This window comes from Aythya fuligula, chromosome 30 (genome assembly GCF_009819795.1).
Source record: "Aythya fuligula isolate bAytFul2 chromosome 30, bAytFul2.pri, whole genome shotgun sequence".
NCBI classification, from domain to species: Eukaryota; Metazoa; Chordata; class Aves; order Anseriformes; family Anatidae; genus Aythya; species Aythya fuligula.
Genome location: NC_045588.1, coordinates 199,328 through 218,849, shown reverse-complemented (window position 1 = coordinate 218,849; position 19,522 = coordinate 199,328). Strand labels below are relative to the sequence as shown.

General features: G+C 56.8%; 2 protein-coding genes across 7 annotated transcripts; one reads left to right on the top strand and one right to left on the bottom strand.

The window, feature by feature from the left end:
- On the top strand, positions 1-1,200 carry LOC116500050 (beta-1,3-galactosyltransferase 2-like). The gene has a single exon (XM_032204945.1). The coding sequence runs from the start codon at positions 1-3 to the stop codon at positions 1,198-1,200; it is 1,200 nt and encodes a 399-aa protein (XP_032060836.1).
- A 2,030-nt stretch (positions 1,201-3,230) lies between these two features.
- On the bottom strand, positions 3,231-18,852 carry ILF3 (interleukin enhancer binding factor 3). 6 transcript variants are annotated; one of them, XM_032204983.1, is made up of 20 exons: positions 18,720-18,852; positions 15,599-15,702; positions 15,048-15,274; positions 14,596-14,776; positions 14,140-14,287; positions 12,689-12,780; positions 12,205-12,300; positions 11,811-11,922; positions 11,209-11,306; positions 10,710-10,821; positions 10,494-10,622; positions 9,993-10,192; positions 9,626-9,796; positions 9,231-9,368; positions 8,947-9,123; positions 8,446-8,599; positions 8,234-8,287; positions 4,648-5,007; positions 4,101-4,229; positions 3,231-3,914 (listed from the first exon to the last, which is right to left on the bottom strand). In XM_032204983.1, the coding sequence occupies exons 2-20, from the start codon at positions 15,599-15,601 to the stop codon at positions 3,607-3,609; spliced, it is 2,889 nt and encodes a 962-aa protein (XP_032060874.1). In that variant the 5' UTR covers positions 15,602-15,702; positions 18,720-18,852; the 3' UTR covers positions 3,231-3,606. The 6 variants fall into 6 exon arrangements, with proteins under 6 accessions (XP_032060874.1, XP_032060873.1, XP_032060876.1 ...); XM_032204982.1 differs by lacking the exon at positions 18,720-18,852 and adding an exon at positions 18,496-18,550; XM_032204985.1 differs by lacking the exon at positions 18,720-18,852 and adding an exon at positions 18,496-18,550 and having other exon boundaries at positions 4,110-4,229.
- Between the last annotated feature and the right edge of the window lie 670 nt (positions 18,853-19,522).

Sequence of the window (19,522 nt, the reverse complement as noted above, 5' to 3'; positions counted from 1 at the left end):
ATGAGGTGCCCGCAGCCGCCGCGCGCGCTGCTGCTGCTGCCCGCCCTGCTGTCGCTGGCGCTGCTGGGGGTGCGGGTGCAGCGGCGCCTCTCCGGGGAGCCCCTCGATGGACCCCAAGGACCCGACGGACCCGGTGCACCCAACGCACCCGATGGACCCGGTGGACCCAATGGTGTGCTTGGTAGACCTGGTAGTCAAGGTAGACCTGGTGGCCCTGGTAGACTTGGTAGTCATGGTAGACCTGATGGCCCTGGAGCCATCAACATGGCGGCCTTCCAATGGCGAGCGTCGTCATCATCATCATCGTCGTCGTCATCGTCGGTCAAGGCCACGGCCAAGCCACCCCCCCCCAGCCGCCACCCGCTGCAGCCCCCCTACCCCTACCCCTACCGCTTCCTCCTCAACGAGCCCCACAAGTGCCGGGAGCGGGCGCCCTTCCTGGTGCTGCTGGTGGCCACGGAGCCGGCGGACACGGCGGGCAGGGCGGCCATCCGGCAGACCTGGGGCAACGAGAGCTCGGTGCCCGGCGTCTCCATCCTGCGGCTCTTCCTCACCGGCGTCCACCCGGTGTTCGGGGCCCCGCTGCGGCGGGTGCTGGAGGAGGAGAGCGCCCTGCACCGCGACATCCTGCAGCAGGACTTCTTGGACACCTACAACAACCTGACGCTCAAGACGCTGATGGGCATGGAGTGGGTGAGCCGCCACTGCCCCGGCGCCGCCTACGTGCTCAAGGCCGACCGCGACGTCTTCCTCAACCTGGCCTTCCTGGTGGGGCGGCTCCTGCAGCCCCAGCTGCCCCCCAAGAGGGACTTCATGACGGGCTACATCTACCGCGACACGGGGCCGCTGCGCAGCAAGGCCTACAAGTGGTACGTGCCCCGCCAGGTCTACCCCAACGACACCTACCCGCCCTACTGCGGCGGGCCGGCCTACGTCCTCTCGGGGGACCTGGCGGCCAAGGTGTATGCGGTGGCGCAGACGCTGCCGCTGCTCAACATGGAGGACTCCTTCGTGGGGGTCTGCCTGCACGCGCTGGGCCTCGGCGTCACCAGCAGCCCCTGGGGGGTCTTCAACATGCACCGGCTGCCCTACGACAAGTGCAAGTTCTCCCGGCTGGTCATGGTGCACCACTACCAGCCCGAGGAGGTGCTCAGCCTCTGGCCCCATTTCCAGGGGGCCAACGTGACGTGTCCCCCCTAGGGACGGCCGCGTCTCCATGTGTCCCCCCTAGGGGTGGCCGTGTCCCCCCCCTCAGGTTTTGCACACCCCCAACCCCGACTTTTTGGCCAGTGTCTGGCACCCGAGCAGCCGCTCGGGGCCGTTTCAAAAAACCTCGGGGCTTCCCCACCCCCCCAAAAAAAATCCCTAACGGGGAGGTTTTCTCCCCAAATTGAGCCATGCAGCAGGAGCCCAGGTCTCCGGGGCCGGAGCCTCCGCTTCGTTATCTCTGATGTTCGTTACTGTGCTCGCCTCCGAGCCGAGTCTGCCCTTGAGCCAGGGACCCCCGCGGCCCAGAAAGCTGTGCTGCCCCCACCCTGTCCCCCCCCCCTTAAATTATGGCTTTGTTTTGTCCGTCATTGGTCTGTTTGTAATAAAAGGGCTGCAGCTGAGCCGGCCGGACCGAGCCTGCCCAACGCCTCCTTGCTGCTCGGGGCACTGTAATGGGGCTGGGGGCACCGTAATGGGGCTGGGGGCACCTTGATGATGGAACTGGGAGCATCACAATAGGGCTGGGGAATCGTAATGGGGCTGGGGGCACCTCAGTGATGGGGTTGAGAGTGCTGCAATTGGGCGGGGGGGGGGTCACAGTGGGGCTGAGGGCACCATAATGGGGCTGGGGGCACCTCGATGGGGTTGGGAGCCCCCCGCTGGGGCCGCTCCATCCACGGCTGCCCCCAGCCTCTCCCCCCAGCCTCCCCCAGGGACTCTGCCCCCCCCCCCGCTCTCATCACACTCCTGGCACGGCCGTCGCCGCCCCGGCCCCCGTTTGCTCAAGGTGTTGACATAGCTGGGGCTCAAACAAGCGTGGAGGGGGGTGGCCGTGGGGGGGCCGTGGGGCAGCCGTGGGGCAGCCGTGGGGCAGCCGTGGGGCGCGGCCGAGCCCCGTTTCGGGAGGCCGCGATAGCGCGGGGAGGGTTGGCAAACAGGCGAGCGGGACGGGGCCAAAACCTCCCCGAAGGGGCCCATGGGGTTTGGGCACCTCCCTCCCCGGGCCGGTCCTTAGGTTCGTTAGGTAATTAGGCTCCCGGCTGGGGTAATTATTAGGTGAGCTAATGAAGGGGAGGATGGCGCAGGTGGACCTGGAAGAGTTTGCCCCTGCCCCCCCCCCGCCCAGGCGAAGGAGCCGGCGCTGTTGGTTTTGGACCGAGCGGGTGGCACCGAGCCAGGGGAAAAAAGCACGAGGAGGAGGAGGAGGAGGAGGTGCTGGAGGCACCAGGAACGCTCCTCCAAGTCCCCTTTTCCACCCCAAATTTCGGGGCTGGTTCCCACCCCTGGCTGGATGCATTTTGGGGACCCCCCGGCCCCCGTGGGGAGCAGCAGCCGCCCCGTCCCCACGCCATCGCTCTGCCCACGGCCTCACCCCGAGGAAGCAGCGCTGCACCTTCACCTGGCTGAAACCACAGCCCTTTTTTATTGCCTTTTCGCTCTCCTTTCCTGTTGTTTTGTTTATTTTTTTTTTACATCCCGCTGCTGTTAGCTCCAGGAGCGGCGAGGTCTGCACGTACCGGGAAGTGCCTGGTGGCGCACAGCCCCGGGCGTTATTGCCTCAAATCTCTCCCCTTGAACCCGGAACAAGGGGGAAAATCCCCTCTTTGTCCTCAAACTCCCCGTCCCACGTGGGCTGGCCGGCATGTGGCTGTCCCTGAAGCTGCTCTGCGTCACCGCGCCGTGACAGCTCTGGCAGGGAGCTGGCGGCATTTTTGGCAGGGATTCGGGGCAGTAAATTCAGGCTGGTGGTTTATTCCCCGTAATCCAGCCCTGCCCCAGGCTCGTTCTTCACGCCCCGGTGCCTCTTGACATTTGGCAGATGCCATCAAACCCCTGCGGGGACCGAAATCGGGGCGTGGATGGGAGTCCAAACCTGCAGCCGCCGTGCCAAGGGGAACGTGGGAACCAAAACCCCAAAAACAGAGCTGGGTTTGGGGGAAAAAAACCTCCATCTGGGTTCGACAGAGCCCAGGGGCCGCTGCAGGAGCTGGCGAGGTAAAAGCAGGCGCTCGGAGACAAAGCCATCAAGAGTTTGTGTTTATTTGTCTACATTCAGCTTAATCCAGGTGTACTGCCTGAACAATTCAGGCATACAAAACCCACTCTGTCCCACTGGTTTTTAAAATAAAATCTTCACTTATAAAACTGAAACACTAAAGCATTAAAATACAGAAAGCTCGTTTAACTCACTTCACGAAAGCATTAACAGATGACATATCCCTTATCTATTTAAAGCCATACTGTGGTAACACGTCAACGCCACTTTTTAAATAGAAAAAGGATACCGAAAACTTGTAGTAACTCAAAAACCCTATTCAGACAAAGTTGTAATGGCAACTAACAAACCATTAAATACATAGATGCCCAAAATACAGCTAAGTATGGAATTACAGGTACTCAACCATTAGTGACCGGTATCACAAAGAGCACTGCAACATGGAAACAGGGGGGGAAAGGGAGGAAAGGGGGGGGGGTTACATGTTTACTGTGAGGCCATAAAACTGAATATTCAAAGGGAGCGCGAGTGCAGGAGGTAACAAAGCCCCACGCCCGCGGAGGAAGGGGCTGCTTTATCTGTACTGGTAGTTCATGCTGTGATCGTTTCTGCCGTAGCCGCCTTGGGACGCCTGGTAGGAGCTGGGGGGGGCCGCTGTAATTTTGGCCGGAGCCCGGGGAGTTGTAGTTGGACTGCGAGGAATATCCACCTGTGGAGGGAGGGGAGAGAGAAAGGAGGTTGCTGAGGGTCGGGCCGTAACGCTGGAGCTCCTCCAGTGCTGCGGGGGTGGGATTTTGGGACCTGCCCCCGCGCCCCGAAAGGGAAAAAGCCCCGAAAAAAAACAAAAAAAGAGCCCCAAAAGGGAAAGAGCCGCGGGGAAGCGTTTTGTACTGACCTTGCTTACCTTGGTACGAGGACCCTCCGCCCCCAGATCCTCCCCCATAGCCCCCGTGTGAGCCAGTGTTGTACGAGGCACCTCCGGAGTAGTTGTTCCCTCCGCCGCCGCGGCCGCTGTTGCCGTAACCTGGAAGGGAGCCGGGGCTGAGCGCGGGCTGCAGCTCCTCCTGCAGGGCACCCAGCGATCCTGCCTGCTCCCAGTGGCCATCCCAGCTGCTCCCAGTGGCCATCCTGATAGGTATCAGTGGCCAAAGGGACAGTTGCCCCTCGGGGACCCAAGCTTACACCCACCTGGTTGTCCCAAACCACCCCCGTGGTTCCCCGTTCGCCCCCAAAAGGCAGCAGCGGCCTCTCAGGACGGAGCAGCGAGCACCCTGACCACGCCTTGAACCCATTTACCAGCAAAATGACCCAAACCAGAGCTCTTGGAGCCTGCCAAGTCGCTCCTGTGCACCCAGCGGACGGGACCGAAGGGCTGGAGCATCTTTTTTGTAGTTTTATCCCCCCCCAGCTCCCTCCCCCCAAAATAATAGAGCGCCACTCACTGAATTTGCTCTCGTAGTTGTAGTCGGAGCCCCCGCCGCCCGGCGAGTTGTAGGAGTTGGAGTAGGAGGAGTAGTTGCCTTGGCCGTGGTTGTAGCCTTTCTGCTTGCCTTGCGGCGGGCCGTAGTTGCTGTACTGGTTTTGGTTGTAGGACTGCTGCTGCTGGCCCTGGTGGGACTGGTAGCCCGAGCCGTAGGAGGGTTTTTGCTGCCCCCCGTGCTGCTGCTTCTTGCCCCCGTGCTTGGGGGGCACGGGCGAGTTGTAGTTGTCGCCGCCCTGGTAGTAGGAGCCGTAGCCCGAGGAGCCGCCGCCTCCGCCGCCGCTCCCCGAGTTGGAGTGGCCGCCGTTGCTGTAGAATTGGCCTAAAAAGAGAGAAAAACGTCAACCCCGGCCCTGCCACGCTGCTCGGGAGGGCACCGGCGGGTTTCAGGCCCGGGAAGGGCTCGGGAGCAGCTCGGGGATGCTCCACGCAAGCCAAGAGGCTCCCTGGAGGACGTCGGCGTCCGGCTCTCACCCCAGCACAGCCCCCAGGCTCAGGGGCACGGCCGTTCCTTTCACGCACGTTAAGATAATTAATGGTTTTTGACTTAAAAAGCTCCAAAACGGTTGAAGGTCTGGCGCTCCTGGAGCCAAGCCGGCCACCGGCAGCAGCTGATGCTCAGCCTCCAGCGCTGAGACGCGGGGACGGGGAGGAAACTCGTTCCCCTAACGAGCAATTAGCACGCCCCCAGCCCCAAAAAGGGGTTAGGTGCAGGATGAGCAGCAACAACCCGAGGGGGAGAGGAAGGGGGAGACCTCGCCCCCAGCGTCGGGCACCACGCCACGACCTCGGAGCCCGGGTCACCCAAAAAACCTCGGAATGCCCCCAAATATTGCAGGAAGCCTGGATGCAACAGCGCAGCCACGAGTGGGTGGTTTTTTTTTTTTTTTTTCTCCTTTATTTATCAGTACTACAGGCAAGCTCTTGAGCACCGAGCAGTCCTCGTCCTGCCCTCCCGATGCGTGGGGCTCCTCGCGCGGGGCTCCAGCCGAGGATTACGCTACAGTCGGACTCGCCGTATCCAAAACCAATCGTTTTCGAGGAAGAAAAGCCACTAGAATCTAACTAAAAACCTGCACCGGTGTCCGTACCAGCCTCTGAGGAGGAGAGGTTTCGCTAGCACCTCCTGCCAAACGCAGAGGGTGAGAATTGAGCTAAAAAAAGGCCCGAGGAGCCCGGTCCTGCGCCCTCTGCAGTTCCACGTTACCCAACGGGAACAACTCCCGAAGGTGAAATCGGAGTTTGCTCCCCAAATTGGTGACGGGGTCGTGTTGTGAAGAGCTTCGAGGCACCTGGATTTCATTCCTCAGGGCTCCAGCTATCCCTGGAGCCTCCCGAGGGTTCCTCCGCAGCCCTGGGCTCGGTGCTGTGGGGGCAAGGTTGTGCCAGGGAGCTCCTCTCCAGCCAGCGCTGCCACAGCCACGGCAAAAAACAGCTCGGTGCCGAGATCCCTCGCTCCATCCCTGGTGTTAAAACCCCAGGATTTGGTCCAAAGACCCGTGGGAAGGCTGCAGGGACGTCTCCGGAGCGAGGGCTAAGAGCTTAAAATCCGAGCTGCGGCTGCTGGCAGTCAGTCCCTCCCCATTAAGGAGCCAAAATTTCTGGAAATCGCAGAGTTTGCTATCACCACCTCGCATTTAACTATGAATTTTGGTGCGGTTCGGCAGCCAATCGCTTTTGCCTTCCCCTACATCAAAGCTAAGGAATAAAAACAGCCGCTGCCCAAGTGGTTACTTCAACAGGTATTTGCTTAAAAAAATGGCAGTTTTTCACTTGGTTCAGGACAGGAGCTGTTCCCTGGTATAAAAAGTCATTATTTTAAACAGCTTTTTAGAAAAAGGATAGAGGGCATGCACTGTTATTACCATTTTTGAAAATAATCTGCTAAAAACCTCGGACTTTTGAATTTGTCAGCTGGTGCTTCGTGGCTGAGAGGTTTTTTTGTTTCGCTTTGCTTTTATTTCACTGGTTTCGTTACTGAGTTAACTCAGATGTTGCTGAGCCCCACAAGCCAAACGAACGCCCCGGTGCAGGCTTTGCAGCTAAAAACAGTGACAAACAAACAAAAAACAAATAAAATACAGCGGTAAAACAAGCACTGCAGCAAGAATAAAGGACCGAGCACTTGGAAACCGCCAGAGACTGGCCCGTGGCAGATTTCCTGCGGTTCCTAATTCCAGTGAATTGAATCCCCAGGTAGCACCAACACCTCGCAGAGGCCCCGGGGTGCTTTAGGCCCTTTATGCTTGGCTCAGGACAGCCCACGGTCACGGCACGAGTGAATCCATGCATGTCCAGGAGTGAAAGGCTGACGTGTCGGCGCTAGCTCCGACCGCCCCGATATTTATTGGATCAGTACTGGAAGCACAATTACAATACCTTTGAAAGTACACTAGCTACCAGCCACAAAAAAAAAATAAAATAAAAAATAAACCACGTCCCTCAGCGTTAACCCACCAGCGTGTTACAGAGGATGTAGGATTAATTTGTTTTTTTTTTTTTAGCACACACGATTCCACGGACAAAGTCACCACTTGGCATGCTCAGCAAGCTGGGCTGTACTAGGTTCAGAGATGTTGAAAAGTCTTCCCAGTATCAAGAGGCACGGACCCAGTTCCTGGGATTTATTTAAAAGGCTCAAATTTTGTACAAAACCTGCTGTAAATTAAGACGAAGGTCGATTAAAACGCTTCGGTATCTGTTTTCTTAAAAATAAAGTAATGCTTTCCATAAAAAGCAAGGATGGGCTTTTTGCCTTTACGCTGAACAGAGCTGGCTTTGCCATTTGTGCCGAGGGCACAAAAAAAACCTTCTCGGATGGTTAGATCCCCCTGTGGTGGACATCGATACGGCCAAGTTCAAAGGCAAATCACAATAAAAACTGCCACTGTCTTAAGTTCTGCAGGCTAAGAGTGTTTCAGACAAGCTGCGGTGAAAAGCCACTGTTGAGAAACCCAGTGAAGCACGGGGACACGGCACGAACACTTTGGGTTTTGGAGTTCGAGAAAATTGGAGTAAAAAGCTGTTTGTTTTTTTTTTTTTTTGTGTGCAATACTTTTAGATGATCTAGGAAGACCCAAAATCATGATAGCCGTAGCAGTCTGTGAAAAAGTCACCTACAAAAGGGGGAGACAGAGCAGAGAAAAAAAATTAGAACTCTTTTGAAGAGGGCAAAATGCGCCACATTTGAAAGTCATGTTTTAGATTTCTCTGCTCCTGTCACCCCCCAATGAAGGCTTCTCCTCAAGACCAATCGCCGTGCGTTTTCAGGAAAATCACATTCAAAAGCGTGGCTGGTCGCTTCGCATGGCTTAAAGCAGAGAAATTTAAAATATTCACAGGCTTAGAGGAAAGGTGAAGTCACCGGGATTCGGGTTTGCACTTTCACGCCAGCACCGAGGCCGTTTTGGGTTCGTTCCCACTCAAAAAAGAGAACCCTTTGCCGACGGCTTCAGCACGAGCGCGTCACCGCACGTCGCGCCCCCGCTCAAGCTCCACGCCCCCAGCAGGACTGACGGGTACCAAAAATGAAAGAGAGGAGCACTTACTGTAGCCTGCCGTGGCCGAATTCCCTCCGTAACCGTAGCTTCCGTACCCAGCACCTGAACGGGAACACAGAGCTTAAACACAGCGAAATCGGGGGCACCAAAACTTCAATTTTCATCGCGCCGGGGGTCAGAGCAGCGAGTGCTGGAGGAGCTGGGGAGCTGCTCGGTGCCGGGGGGGTGCAGCAGGGAGGAGGAGGTGCACGGGATCTCACCTGCGTTCATGTAGCCGCCGTGGTTGCCGCCGAAGCCGCCCCGGCCCCGGCCCCGGCCGCGGATGTTGCCGCCTCTGCCGCGACCCCGCATGTTGGGCGGCGGGGGCACGTCGTTGTGCATGGGGCCGCCCATCCCGAAACCCGGGTTGTGCTGCTGGGGGGGGGAAAAAGAGGATCATTAGTATGAGGATGGCCCCCGTGTTCCACGTCCCAGGGTGGGGAACCCGGTGGGATTTCTGCTCCCTAATCCCATGGCCATGAGCAAATCCTTGGTTTCTCAGGGAACCCAGCGTGATTTCTGCTCTCTAATCCTGTGAGCAGATCCTTGGTTTCTGGGGGAACCCAGCAGGATTTCTGATCCCTAATCCCGTGAGCAGATCCTGGTTTCTCTCAAGACATTTTATTCTCTCTCCTGCTGACAGAGATTAACACCATTCATCAGGAGACAGAGGTAGGAGAGAACCAGCAGTTGCGTTACACAAAGGCGCTGAATTTACTTACTTTTACTGCAAACTTGGGTCCTCCCCTGGCGGGCAGAGGGGCTCTTTTCTTCTTGTTTTGCTCAATGGCAACGGGAGCATCTGGGAACAGCTTCTCCAGCGCAGCCAGAGCGGCGTAGGCTTTCGCTACCTTTTTATTCGAGCCGGCTCCTTGGAATTTCTGCCCGTCAACCTCCACCTTGGGAAGGAATTAAATGGTGGCGTGTGAAGGCAGAGGGCAGGAACTGGGTAGGGGTGACCCAGGTGGGATGGAAGCGCAGGGAGAGGAAAGGGAAGGGGCCTCACCTCCATCACAAAGCGCTTGTCGTGGCTGCCGCCCGTTTCGGAGATCAGCTCGTACTTCAGCCCGCGCCTCTTCTCGTTCAGCTCCATCACGGGGTTCTTGCCGTGCTTGGTCAGAATTGGTCCCTGTTGTTTCACATTCTGCAAGCAGAGGAGCAGGGCTTGGTTTTCTCAGGGCTTCGTCACTAAAGGACTAGGAATTGCTCCCAAAACGCCTGCTCTGGACCACGTCAGAGGGGGACAGGACTGGAAGAAGCTCACCTGATGCCTTTCCCCCTCAAATTGTTTTGTGCCGCTGACTGAGCTCCATGCAGGTAGCTAAAGGTGCTTTTTGGGATGTCCCCTGCCATCACCCCGGGGAATCCCAGCGGCGTTTCGCCCCGCTGGGCTGTGCTCACCTCTGAGGTCTGATCCGCAGGAGGAGAAGCAGCGCTGGGCGTAGAAACCGTCTCCACTACAGGAGGAGGAGCAACAACGACAGGTTTCTGTTCCGTCTCCTCGGCTGATTCATCTCCTTTTCCAGATTCTTTGCCTTCCACTCCTGTGGGTAAACCCATATCTTGCAACACCTAGGGTAAGGAAAGCGGGAGAAGGGATTACTGCAGTGCGCTCACCCCCGGCTCTCACGTGCCCTATGCGTTTTTGGGGTAAAAAAATCGAGAAGGATGCTCAAGACTCCCTTTGTTAATTGAGCGCCGGGCTTTTCCCAGCCAGGCTGCCTTGAAGGAGAGCCCTGCAGCAGGGACTTCCACACACGGCTCTTACCTTCACCGCCACGTGCAATTTGGCTGTCTTTTTGGAAGGTCCTGATGCCTCAAAGGTGCTGCCATCAATTTCCACCGACATCGTGAAGATGGGAGCATGAACAGGACCAGTTTGAGACACGAGTTTGTACTGGAGCCCAGGCTTTAGCTGGTTTAGTTTCATCAGTGCATTCATGGCCTGGGGAGGTTCAAGTTTCTCCTCTGGACAGAAAAACAGATTTTGCAGATGTTTGTCATCTCTTCAGAAGAAGCCTCACTGATTTCAGACAGCAAGCTCCGATCTATCAGTTCCGACCTCGTGAGCACTTAAGCTACACCAAGTAAAAATCTGACAGCTGCCAAGTTTCCTTTTTCCCCCTTTATTTCCTAAATTCACATGCCCTACAGCCCCCGCGTACGGCATCGCTCAAGATCAAACACTGGCAAGAGCTCTTCTGAAACCTGCCCCCCCCCACCCCCAGCTTAGCCTGAGAACAGCTTTCGGGAAGCCCTTTGTACCTACCTCTTGTTAACTCAATACCTTTTTTCTGAATCTTCTTTTTCTTTTTGCTCGGAGATTTCTCCTCTCCATCCTCCTCCATGGGACGCTTCATTGGAGTGACAGCGTACGTTGTACTGGGAGGAATTTGGACTGTGGAAACCGTAAGAGAAGAGCTAAGCACTGCGGCAGGAGCCTCACAAACACGTCGTCATTTCTTTTATTTCTCTTATTACCTACCAGTATAGTCAACAGGGTTCTCGTTCTTTGGTTTCTTGGGCATTTTGGAAGGTAGGGGATCCATCCCCAAGACTTTGTGAAGCTGGCCAAAAGCAGCAAGTCTCAGAGCGTGCTAGAAAGATGAAACGCATGTTACTGGGACGCACGAGTTGCCCCAGCCATCTCTGTTCACTGCACAGTTTCAGACAGGACCATTCTACCCACCCCTACACAAAATTCCTCATCAGTTTAAATAGGACTCTCTGAATTTTGAGGTTCAGCCCAAAAGACGGGTCATGGTAGCAAGTCACTATTTAAAACCTGATACTTTGCTTCTGGTTGGCCGAGCTACAAATTCCTTATTGGCGTGGGACCCATTTGGAGTTCTTTTACTTGGCTAGGTCGTTAAAAAAGTTAACACCAACCTCCGTGAGGTTACTAAACTACCATTAACCAATATGGAAGTTCAGAGTCAGTTGAACTGAGTAAGTTTTTGTAACATCTGTAGTCAAAACTATACCTGAGCACTCTGTGTGATATCTTCCCTTTGTTGTCTGTCTAGATGCCCAATAGCATCAGTGGCTTCTTTTTCACAAGGATCATAAATACCAGAACCATCTGAAGGCAGGAAACAAGGAAGATATGCAGAGAATTATCCTGGTGTTTCTAAAGAAACTAAACTAAGTATTCCCTTGGCATCAATCAACACTCATCTCTCGAAGAACACCGACTGACATGATCCATCCACTGTCCAACATTCTGAAACTCGCCTGGACTATTTTACGGGTACAATTATCGGGGAAACTGGTCACGAAGCACTCGGAGAACCGGGTTTTTACACTGGTGGGAACCGGTAGCTCCCTCTGCGGGGTTTAACGTCATGGGTCCGTAGCTTCGAACACACGTGCCCTGAGCAGCAGCAGGGTACAGCAGTACCCACGCACGCCGGGGGCTTTCTGAGCTTCGAGTCTAAGCTGTCTGCACGGAAAGCAGCCGATGTCTCAAACACCAGGCAACACAACAGCGCGTCAAAGCTTCAACCGCGTTCGTTTTTTGGTTTTTTATTTTTATTTTTATTTTTTCGGTGTCCCTTTGAAATGGAAATGCAGAGAACCACCTAACCTGGCATCACGATTCCCGAGGCGAGGCACTCCAGAACCCTCCTCAGAGCCTCCCCGGCGCCCATGGGTCTGTTGGCGGTCCCGATCGACTTCTCACACAGCAGCTCCAGAGGCTGGAAGAGATTTTGGGGGGGCAGTGAGAGGAGCAGGGGCTGGCGCGGCACGCTACGCTCGCCGCAACTCCAGGAGCTGCTACAAATTCACAGCGCAGACTGAAAACCAAAAGGATTCACGGCGTGGAAAGCTGGCAGGTGGCTTTCAAGGGACCAAAAAACCAGGAATTTCCGTCCTTACGGCTCGCTTCTGGAAACGGAACGCGTGCGGGCCGAAGGGAGCCGGGCACGGGTTCGGAGGAGCGGTCCCCAAAACCCCGAACAAACAAAGGGGACAATTACCCATCCTCTCAGCGGTGCCCAGGTAGGAACCCGAGTACACAGATCTCTCAACACGCGTATGACTATGACGCACGACTTCAGCCCGTTCGCCCTGGCCTAGAAGAGGAATCAGAAGCAGACACACATTCAATAGAAACCCCCGAACTGCGGGTTCGCAGACATTAACTTTGGCAGTGCTACTTTGTCAAGGGTAAACAGTAATCCACGTGGCAATTTTACAACTGGAGTGTACGAAGGCGACATTACTCTTAACACAAAGCAGCAGCTAGGCATCTACTCGTTAACAAAGGTTCCTGTCCAATGTTTAATTTGCTTAAGTGCTTCTTTAGCAGCTGTACCGGTGACAGGCGCTAAGTTCAGCACGTCTAACGTTAACGTATTTTAAGTAAAAAAAAATAAAAAAATAATAAAAAAAACAGTTAGCCCGTTAAAAGGTTTTTACAAATTCTCTACTTAAAGACAAATATAAGAACAAAATGCAAACCTGGAACCACTTGGCGTGTCGCAGTGACGCCAAGGCAGCAAGGCATTTCTGCCTGTCCAGAACGTCCGGGGAGTCGTTGACTGATAGCGTTTCTATTCGTGGATGGAATAAGAAGACAAGGCACAGTTTGACCAAGGGGGTTCTGTCAGGTGGAGAGGGGATGAGGCAGCTCCCTACGGGCAGCTGAGGCTCCCAAATGATCGTGCTCTCGCTCCTTGACCTGGCTGGGGGGGTCTGCAGTACGCTCGCCTCTCGGCCTCGCTTAGAAATTAAGACTGCAGAGGCGTGGGGGGAGGTTTAATGATCGGGGACGGGCTGAAATCTGGTCCGAGAGGAAAGATTGGGGCAGAACGCCCTGCGGGAGAGGACCGAGATCCTTCACGGCTCCAGCGGAGTCGCGGCGTGCGAGGCCCGTGGCAGGCAGCGGAGGGGAATTTGATAAAGACCCCGCTCTGAGCGCAGCTTTAGTGGAGGAGCGGGGGGAAGAGCTTTGCTAGGATCAAGGGAACCCCCTCCGCCCATAAGGCCTGACTGCCCCGGCCCCAACCCGTGACAGAGAGCGTCCTGTTGGTCAAAGGTCCAGCGTCCCTAAAATTGACAAACTAGAAGGCTTGGTAGACGAGGTCAGATATCAAAACCAAAAGACAGTCAAGAGAGCACAAGAATATTTCCCAGTCTGTGCTGCAGCAAAACTGAAGATAAGGTTTTTTGTTTAGAGCTCAAAGTTGCCCACGACCAGGGTTTTAGATAAGGCTAGTGCACGGAGCGAGCGTTGGAGGTGTGCGGATGGAACAGAGCAACGCCTGCGGTGCAGGACCGGCCACGGCGAGCCCACTCGGGTGCAAAAACGCCCGTGGATTCCGACTCTGAGAGAAATTTGGGGCCGAATGGAGAGGCTAACTTTATCCAAAACTCTGCATCACTTCCTGGAGTTCTGAACTTGAGCTGGTCAAACAGCCAAGCAAGGAGACCCCGAGCACCTATCATTCTTGCTGCAACACAAACTGCTCAGAGCATCCGGTCTCATTTACATGCAAGTCATTTCACGAGAAGCCTTCAATTTTTTTTTTTTTTTAAATGTATCCATTTATATATTTTTTTTTTTACGTCACTGTGCAGGCCACTTACATGGCTAGATACAAAAAAAAAAAACGATTAATCCAACAGTATTACATATTAGTGAACTAAAGGCCGAAGGAAAAAGAACAAAATAAAAACAAAAATAAAAAAGGAACAAAATACCATCGGAAAGGTGCTGCTCAGTTTCAGAGAACTCGGTCCAAATAAACCATAACCACGATCTCACGAGGTTAGGGCTGTCTCGAGGAGCTTGGAATTTGCACAGAAATCGTTTTTGCCACTTTGGATGAAACTGAAGAGCACGCTCTAACAACCAATTAGCGACAGCAACGTTTCCAGAGCGCCTGCTGGCCGTTTCCAGTCTCCCCTACCTCCAGCTAACTGTTTTTCCATTTCTTCTCTGACTACGGGCGACGTCAAGTGGATGGTCAGCGTCAACGGAGGCTCTTTTGTGTTCTTAATTACAATGGCAGCATCACCAACGGACTGGATTATTTCGTATTTGTCTTCGGTTATAGCCTGCAACAGAAGGGGAGCGCTGAGTGCTCGCCTCACTCCTGGTTTTGAGTGCTTTGGAACACCTTTTTCCGAGGGAAACCAAACCAAAAAACAGCACGAGGCGTGCACAGGACATTTCAGCTCATGAAACAACGCTCCTTGAGAAAGTGATTCCAGAACAATGCCACAGATCTAACCAAGAACACGTTCCCAAGGCACCTCAACACAGGCGTGGCGCCGGGTGTCTTATTTTTTTTTTTAATCTATTTAAGACTTTTTTTCCTCGTTCTGCTCCCTGCAACACGCACAAACACAAGGACCTTACTCACAGCAAGCTGTACGCCAAGATTGTCGGCCACTTTCTCCAGGAGATCCGACGTGGGCTTATCCTTGCAGAGCAGAACTAGCTCCAGGTCCAAGTCCCCCTTGAGTAAGAGGCCTTTGGCCACAAGCCCCACGCGCATCACGCCACGGAGGGTCCTGGTCAGCTGCTCCGTGGCCTTCTGATCCCTGCAAAAAGGACACAACACGATGGCAGCGGCCCCAAAAAGCAGAAAATTGGCTGCAGCCAAGCACAAGAGCTCAGCTGGAGCTCAGGGATCGCTCTGCGGAGCTCCAACGGGATGCACGAGCCCTGGTGCAGCATCACCGCACCCGGGCAGGAAAAAAATCACTCAGTACCACGTCAGCCCCCAAATTAACCCCAAAACCAAGGGAAACGGGGTCTTCCCCAGCTCCAGCAGGATCGTTTTGACGAACCCAAACCCGCCTGATGCCTCACCCTCCTTCTTTGTTCTCCTCCTCGGCCGCTGTCTCCATGGCCTCCGCCTCGGGCTGCTCCCCACCGACTTTCTCCTGCTCATCGATCCAGTCGGAGACGGCTTTGAGGGCGCGCTCGGTGTGGGACACCATGTTCTGAACCGCCTCCAGCTCCTCCTGCGTGGGGTAGACGGCCGAGTGCTTCGCCATCACGTGGCGGTCGTCGTTCACAAAGATACGCATTGGTCGCTGCGAGGGCAAGGAGAGGGGGTGTCCAAAATCATCCCGGAATCATTTGGGTTGGAGGAGACCCCCGAGACCACCCAGCCCAACCCCAGAATCATTTGGGTTAGAGGAGACCTCCAAAATCACCCAGCCCAACCCCAAAATTATTTGGGTTGGAGGAGACCACCCAACCCAACCCTAACCCTAACCAGCCCTCTGCCAAACCCTGTCACCAAGCTCGAAGTCTAAACGTCTTTTAAAGACCCCCAGGGTTCAGTGCCAGGCCAAACCCGGAGGTTTTTCTCTAAAAGATGTGAATTCTTCCCATTTTTTCAACTCTTCCCTTACCATTTTTGCTTCCAAGTGTCCGTCCGAGCGCTGCCGTCCCCGCGGGGCCGTCCCCACCGCGCTCGTTTAGATTCGCCCGTAGCGGTACCACACGTTTTGGTCACCTGGAAAGAGGAAAAGCCAATTAGCAAAGGGTAATTAGCGGGACTGTCAGGCCTCACGACCTCTCCAAGCTCCGGGGGAGCCGGCAGCGATCACCACGGGCAGCAGGGAGGTGGCTGAGAGCCGCAGGACCCCGAGCTCCCTGCTCCCGAGGATTTCTGCTCCCGGGGCCTGAGCAGGACCCGTGGCAGCAACCGAGGCGGCCCTAAGGATGCTATTTCGGCTCCTCGCACCCCAAAGCCCCACCTTTTTCCCATTAAAGCTGGGTTTTTGCAAAGCTTCCACATGGATTTCTAGAGTGAAGCAATCAAGACGAAGCACTGACGCGCTCAGCAGCGTCTTGCAGTGGGAAAATTAACGGTTTCTGACTTAATTTGTCTATAAACTCGTCTAACTCCACGAGGTTGCTGTCACCTGGTGACTGCCCAGCCTGGTGAGAGGCTGCTTGTGAAAATCCCATTGCCGCATCCTGCTTTTTTTCACCCCAAATTCATCCGGAGGCTCCGCAGGACCCAAGCTGGGTTCCCAGCCCAGTGGACGTGAGGAATTCGGCGGCTGCGTGGCTCCGGCTCTCCCTTTCCTTTAATCCCCCAGCAGCAGCGGCCTCCAAGGCAGCGTTCACACCGTGTAAAGCTCTTCAGGTGGAACCGAAACGACGTCCGGGCGTTTTGGGGCAAGAAACCTCCTTCAGAGGGAGCTGGAACCCCAGAGGCTGAGTCCCCGCCACGGCAGCTGGCTCCTTTTGGTACAATTCTTGGTAAAAGAAGCGCTCCCATTCCCTGCCCCGCGCCTTCCAGGCGAGAACCAGCCGCGTCCTGCAGGACCGAGCACTCCTTGCGTGGGGAGAAAGCTTCCCCAGGTCGCCTTCAGACGCGAGCAGCTCCCAAATGCCATCCTGGAGTGGCTTCGGAGCGCGGCAGCTGCTCAATTAGTGGTCGTTAATTGGGCTGCACCTCCCAAATTCTTCCTTAAAGCCCCCGATTTACCGGGGGCGATGCGATCCCAAACAATCCTGCTCCTCCGCCGGGCCCACGTGGGAACCGTTCTGTAAATCCAGGCCCCGAAACCGCTGCTAAACCTCGCCTCTGTCCACATTTCCAGCAGCTTTCCCTCAAAATGACACCCGATGAGGCTCGCTTTTCCTTTTTTTTCCCCCCTTTTCCCTGCTGGAAGCTGCCCACGAATCCACCACGAACTCCACGCCGACGGAGCTGAGCTTCCCCAAACCATCCAAGACACGGAATAACGAGGGGACAGGACTAATTAGCTGCCCCAACGCTCGGTGCTTTATTAGAGCCGTGCCATTTTATCGATGCCACGCCAGGCTGGGATGGAGCTCGCAGCCCCGTGGTGCCGGCCGGTTTCCAACCAGAGCTCGGGCTCCCAACCTGAGGAATTTACCCCCAAAAAAGAACAAAAACCAGGCGGAATGGGGAAAGCTCCTTGCCTCCAGCTGCTGTCGGTTTTCGTGGCATTCGCAGAGATTTCTCCGGCTGGGGAATCTCCCCGATTCTCTTCCTGCAAACCCTTACGCCCAGGACTGCTTTTGGCCACAAATTTGGGCCTGAGGGCACCAAAACGCAGCGGCCGGGAGGATCCCAAACCTGCAGGGGGCTGACAGCGGAGATCGGCTCCTGTCCCACGACGGCTGCACCTCCGATGGTTTTTATTCAGCTCCGCCGCTGCCCACGGGTGATTTTCTTCAAACTTTGGGGTTGTTTTTGGAGAAAGGAGCGGGGCCACGAGCTCATGGCGCGGCTTCGGCAGCCAGAAGATGCTCCAAGGGCTCGAATAAAGCAGCCCGGTGCTGCCCACGATGCCTGGGGACGGTGTCACGGGTCTTATCTCTTATCAGGGACGCCCCCAGCCCTGGTTTTCCCCCCCCAGGGGGCCGGGGGGGGGGCGGCAGCATCTTGGGCTCGGCGCCTCCTCGGGAGAAAGCGCAGGCGAGCGCGGTCCCTGGCGCCGCTCCTAGGGGCCGAGAGCTTTTTGGGGTGAAAAAACGATGAAAGGCTCCTCGCCTGCTCGCGACTCCCACCCCCAATTTCATCCCCGCCCCCCCCCCCCCAAAAAAAAAAAAACAAAACCACAAAACAGCAGGGATTTGGGGGGGTTCAGCAAAGCCCGCGGGAAGGATGCTGGGGGGGTTCGGAGGAAAGTTGAACGCCGTGAGCCGCGTTTTACCCGGTTTGAGGAGGAAACGGGTTTCTTTTGTTGTTTTTTTTTGGTTTTGTTTTGTTTTTTTGGAGGGGTTGCTGGATTATTTTGGCCCCCCCCTTTGTGCTTTCAGCCGGCTTTGGAGAGGGGGAGACGGCGATAACGGGAACTGGGGGGGAGGTTTTGGGGCGGGGGGCGTGTGTGGGCTGGGGGGGGGTCCCCAAAGGGGATGAGGGGGGTCTGGGGGGGGGAGGAGGGGGAAAAAGGGGGGGGTGAAGGGGAGAAGAGGGTGGGGAAAGGAGGGTGCTGGGGGGGAAGGGGGGGTGTGGGGGGGGAATTGGGGGATGCTGAGGTGGGAAGGGGGGGCTTTAAGGGACAAAAGGGGGGGCTTTGGGGGGTGACCCCCGCCCCCCCCCCCGGGGGTCGCCGCCATTTGCAGGCGCGGGGAGAACAAAGCGCGGCGGGAACACGGAGGGAGGGGGGGGGGGGCTGGAAAAAGCCCCCCGCCCCCCCCTTCACCCCCTCCTTTCCTCCCCACCCCCCTTTAGCCCCCCGGGGGGGGTCTCCCCCTCCTCGCCCCCCACCCCGGGCCCTCCCCCTCCCCTTTTTTCCCCCCTTTTCCCCCCTCCCCTCCTCACCGCCGGCCCAACGGCCGCCCGCCGCCATTTTGTCTCCCCAGCACAATGGGGCCGCGCGGGGCGGGAGGAGGAGGAGGAGGAGGAGGAGGAGGAGGAGGAAGGAGGCGGAGGCCAGGTCAACCCCCGGCCCCCCCCCCCGGTACCGCCCCCGCTGCCCCAACCGGGCCCGGACCCACCCCCCCCGTTCTTCCTCCTCCTCCTCCTCCCTCCCATTCGGGGCCTACCGGGCCTGGTGGGGGGGGGGCCTGGAGAGGCTGGGCCCGGCCCGGTCCGGGGGGAGCTGGGCCCGGTTCGGTTGGGCCCGGCCCGGTTCGGCTCCGACTGCAGCGCGGGGGGCGGAGCCGCCGCCGCCGCCGCCGCCGCCGACGGCGGGAGTGGAAGGGGGGGAGCGGGGAGGGGGGGGAATAAACCGCGCTGAGGGGGGGGGCAGGGTCACGTGACGCCGCCACGGCGCTCTTCAGCCAATGGGAGGGGAAGGCGGGGAGGTTTGTGAGGGGGGGCGGGGGGGCGTGCGCGCCGCTGGTGCTGCGTGCGCGCCGCCGGGCCCCGCCCACATTGCTCCCCCCTCCTCACTCGCTCCCCCCCCGCCCCTCACGGTGTGCGCATGCGCGGGAAGGGCTCCCCCTCAGTGAGGGGGGGGGCGCTGAGGGGGGGCCCTGAGGGGGTTTTGGGGGTCCTTGGGGGTCTCTGAGGGGGTCGTGGGGCTTCTTGGGGAGATCGCAGGGGTCCTTAAGGGGATCTTTGGGTTCCTTCGGGGTCCCTAAGGTTATTGTGGGGGTCCCTGAGGGGGTCTTGGGGGTCCCTGAGGTGACTGTGGGGCTCCTTGGGGGTCCCTAAGGTTAGTGGAGTCCCTGAGGGGGTCTTGGGGCTCCCTGAGCCCCAAAAACCACTGAAAGCCGCACCAGAAGCCAGGTGCGGGTCAGGAGCACGCAGCCAAACCCCGAGCCTGCCAGAACCTCCTCCAGCCCCACATTTCTCCCTTTTTTTCCTTCCTCTCTGACCCACAGAACAATTTTATCGCCAGTTA

Bases quoted from the DNA above. Each gene is read 5' to 3' on its own strand.
- LOC116500050 (XM_032204945.1), top strand. From the start codon at position 1: ATGAGGTGCCCGCAGCCGCCGCGCGCGCTGCTGCTGCTGCCCGCCCTG.
- ILF3 (XM_032204983.1), bottom strand. The intron at 10,623-10,709 runs GTAGGTAATAAG...CGGTTTCCACAG, and splicing joins GAACCCTGTTGACTATACTG to TCCAAATTCCTCCCAGTACA. The intron at 8,288-8,445 runs GTGAGATCCCGT...GTTCCCGTTCAG, and splicing joins CGGCGGCTACATGAACGCAG to GTGCTGGGTACGGAAGCTAC.